At 36.6% G+C, this 1,315-nt stretch overlaps 1 protein-coding gene across 2 annotated transcripts in view; it reads left to right on the top strand.

Annotated features, from left to right (window-relative positions):
- Positions 1 to 1,315, top strand: part of SLC35A1 (solute carrier family 35 (CMP-sialic acid transporter), member A1) — an 81,670-nt gene extending 80,355 nt beyond the window's left edge. For both annotated transcript variants that reach the window (XM_006870631.1, XM_006870630.1), the window contains one exon: positions 1,188 to 1,315. In XM_006870631.1, coding sequence (XP_006870693.1) covers positions 1,188 to 1,315 — 128 coding nt within the window. The remainder of the gene's footprint in view (positions 1 to 1,187) is intronic.

The raw sequence follows: 1,315 nt of genomic DNA, 5'->3' as shown, positions 1-1,315 counted from the left end.
CCTCATCTTTCTCCCACGGAGCGGCTGGTAGTTTCGAACCGCTGACCTTAAGGTTTGCAGCCCAATTCGTAACCACTACTCTACCAGAGCTCCTTCTTTAGGCCCTCCATTATATGTTTTTATTACTAATGTGAATTTGTGATTATAGTTCTGATCCATTCTTATGCTGAACAAGTCTCCTTATGCTTTTGCTAATACTCAAGAGTAGTATAAAATGTCCTTTGGCTACTATTACTCTCTTAATTACAGTGCCGTAGCACACTTTCAGTTTTCTATTTAGATTAAAATTCTTCCCTCCCTCTTTTTTGAAATGTGGAGTTTTCTACTGTGGTGCTGTTTGGTCTTTTCTAACTAGTGGTAAACTAAAATCATAACTTGATGTCATATCTCTCTCTACATGCTGTTTTTAAAGCTACTAATATTGTATCATTGTAGTTTATTTGGATTATGGTTATTTTGAGCAGAATATTTTGATAAACACATTTATGTATATACTGGCTTTTGTCAAATCTGAATATGTTATTCATTTTCTTGTTTCCTGATTTTCAGGAATAAAATGAAAAGAGGTTTTTATCTTTTAGTATATAGACTTTCACAAGTTTTTGATAGCATGGAAAAGCCACAGCCTATTGCTTTGTTTTGTTAGAGCATGTTCTTTGTATCACAATGGTTCAGGAAGGCACATTTGTTTCTTAAAACATTTGTAGTCAGTGATTGGCACTCCCTTGATTTTTGAGACTTTCCTTTTTTTGGCTAGAAATTGATCTTTCTAAACTTGCCATCATAAATGTTCTGTTTATTTACTGTCTGATCTGATAGTATAAGCCTATAAGGAGCTCTGGTAGCGTAGTGGTTATGAATTGGGCTGCAGACAGCAAGGTCAGCTGTTGAAACTACCAGCTGTTCCGCGGGAGAAAGATGAGGTGTTCTACTCCCATAAAGATTTACAGCCTCAGAAACCCTGTACAGAGTCACTACCAGCAGTTCCGCGGGAGAAAGATGAGGTGTTCTACTCCCATAAAGATTTACAGCATCAGAAACCCTGTACAGAGTCACTATGATTCGAAACTGACTCCACGGCACACAGCCACCACCATGAAAGGTTTTCAAAATGTTAACTTGATCATTGTTTTATTATTTTAGATAAACAAATGCTAATAAAATGTTTTTTTTTTTTTCTTTTTTAGCACTCACTTTTGCTTTGGGTACTCTACTCGTATGTGTGTCTATATATCTTTATGGATTACCCAGACAAGACACCATGTCCATCCAAGAAGGAGAAACAGCTTCAAAAGACAGAGTCAGTGGTGTGTGA

This window comes from Chrysochloris asiatica, unplaced genomic scaffold (assembly GCF_000296735.1).
Source record: "Chrysochloris asiatica unplaced genomic scaffold, ChrAsi1.0 scaffold00146, whole genome shotgun sequence".
NCBI classification, from domain to species: domain Eukaryota; kingdom Metazoa; phylum Chordata; class Mammalia; order Afrosoricida; family Chrysochloridae; genus Chrysochloris; species Chrysochloris asiatica.
This window is presented reverse-complemented; position numbering and strand designations above follow the sequence as displayed.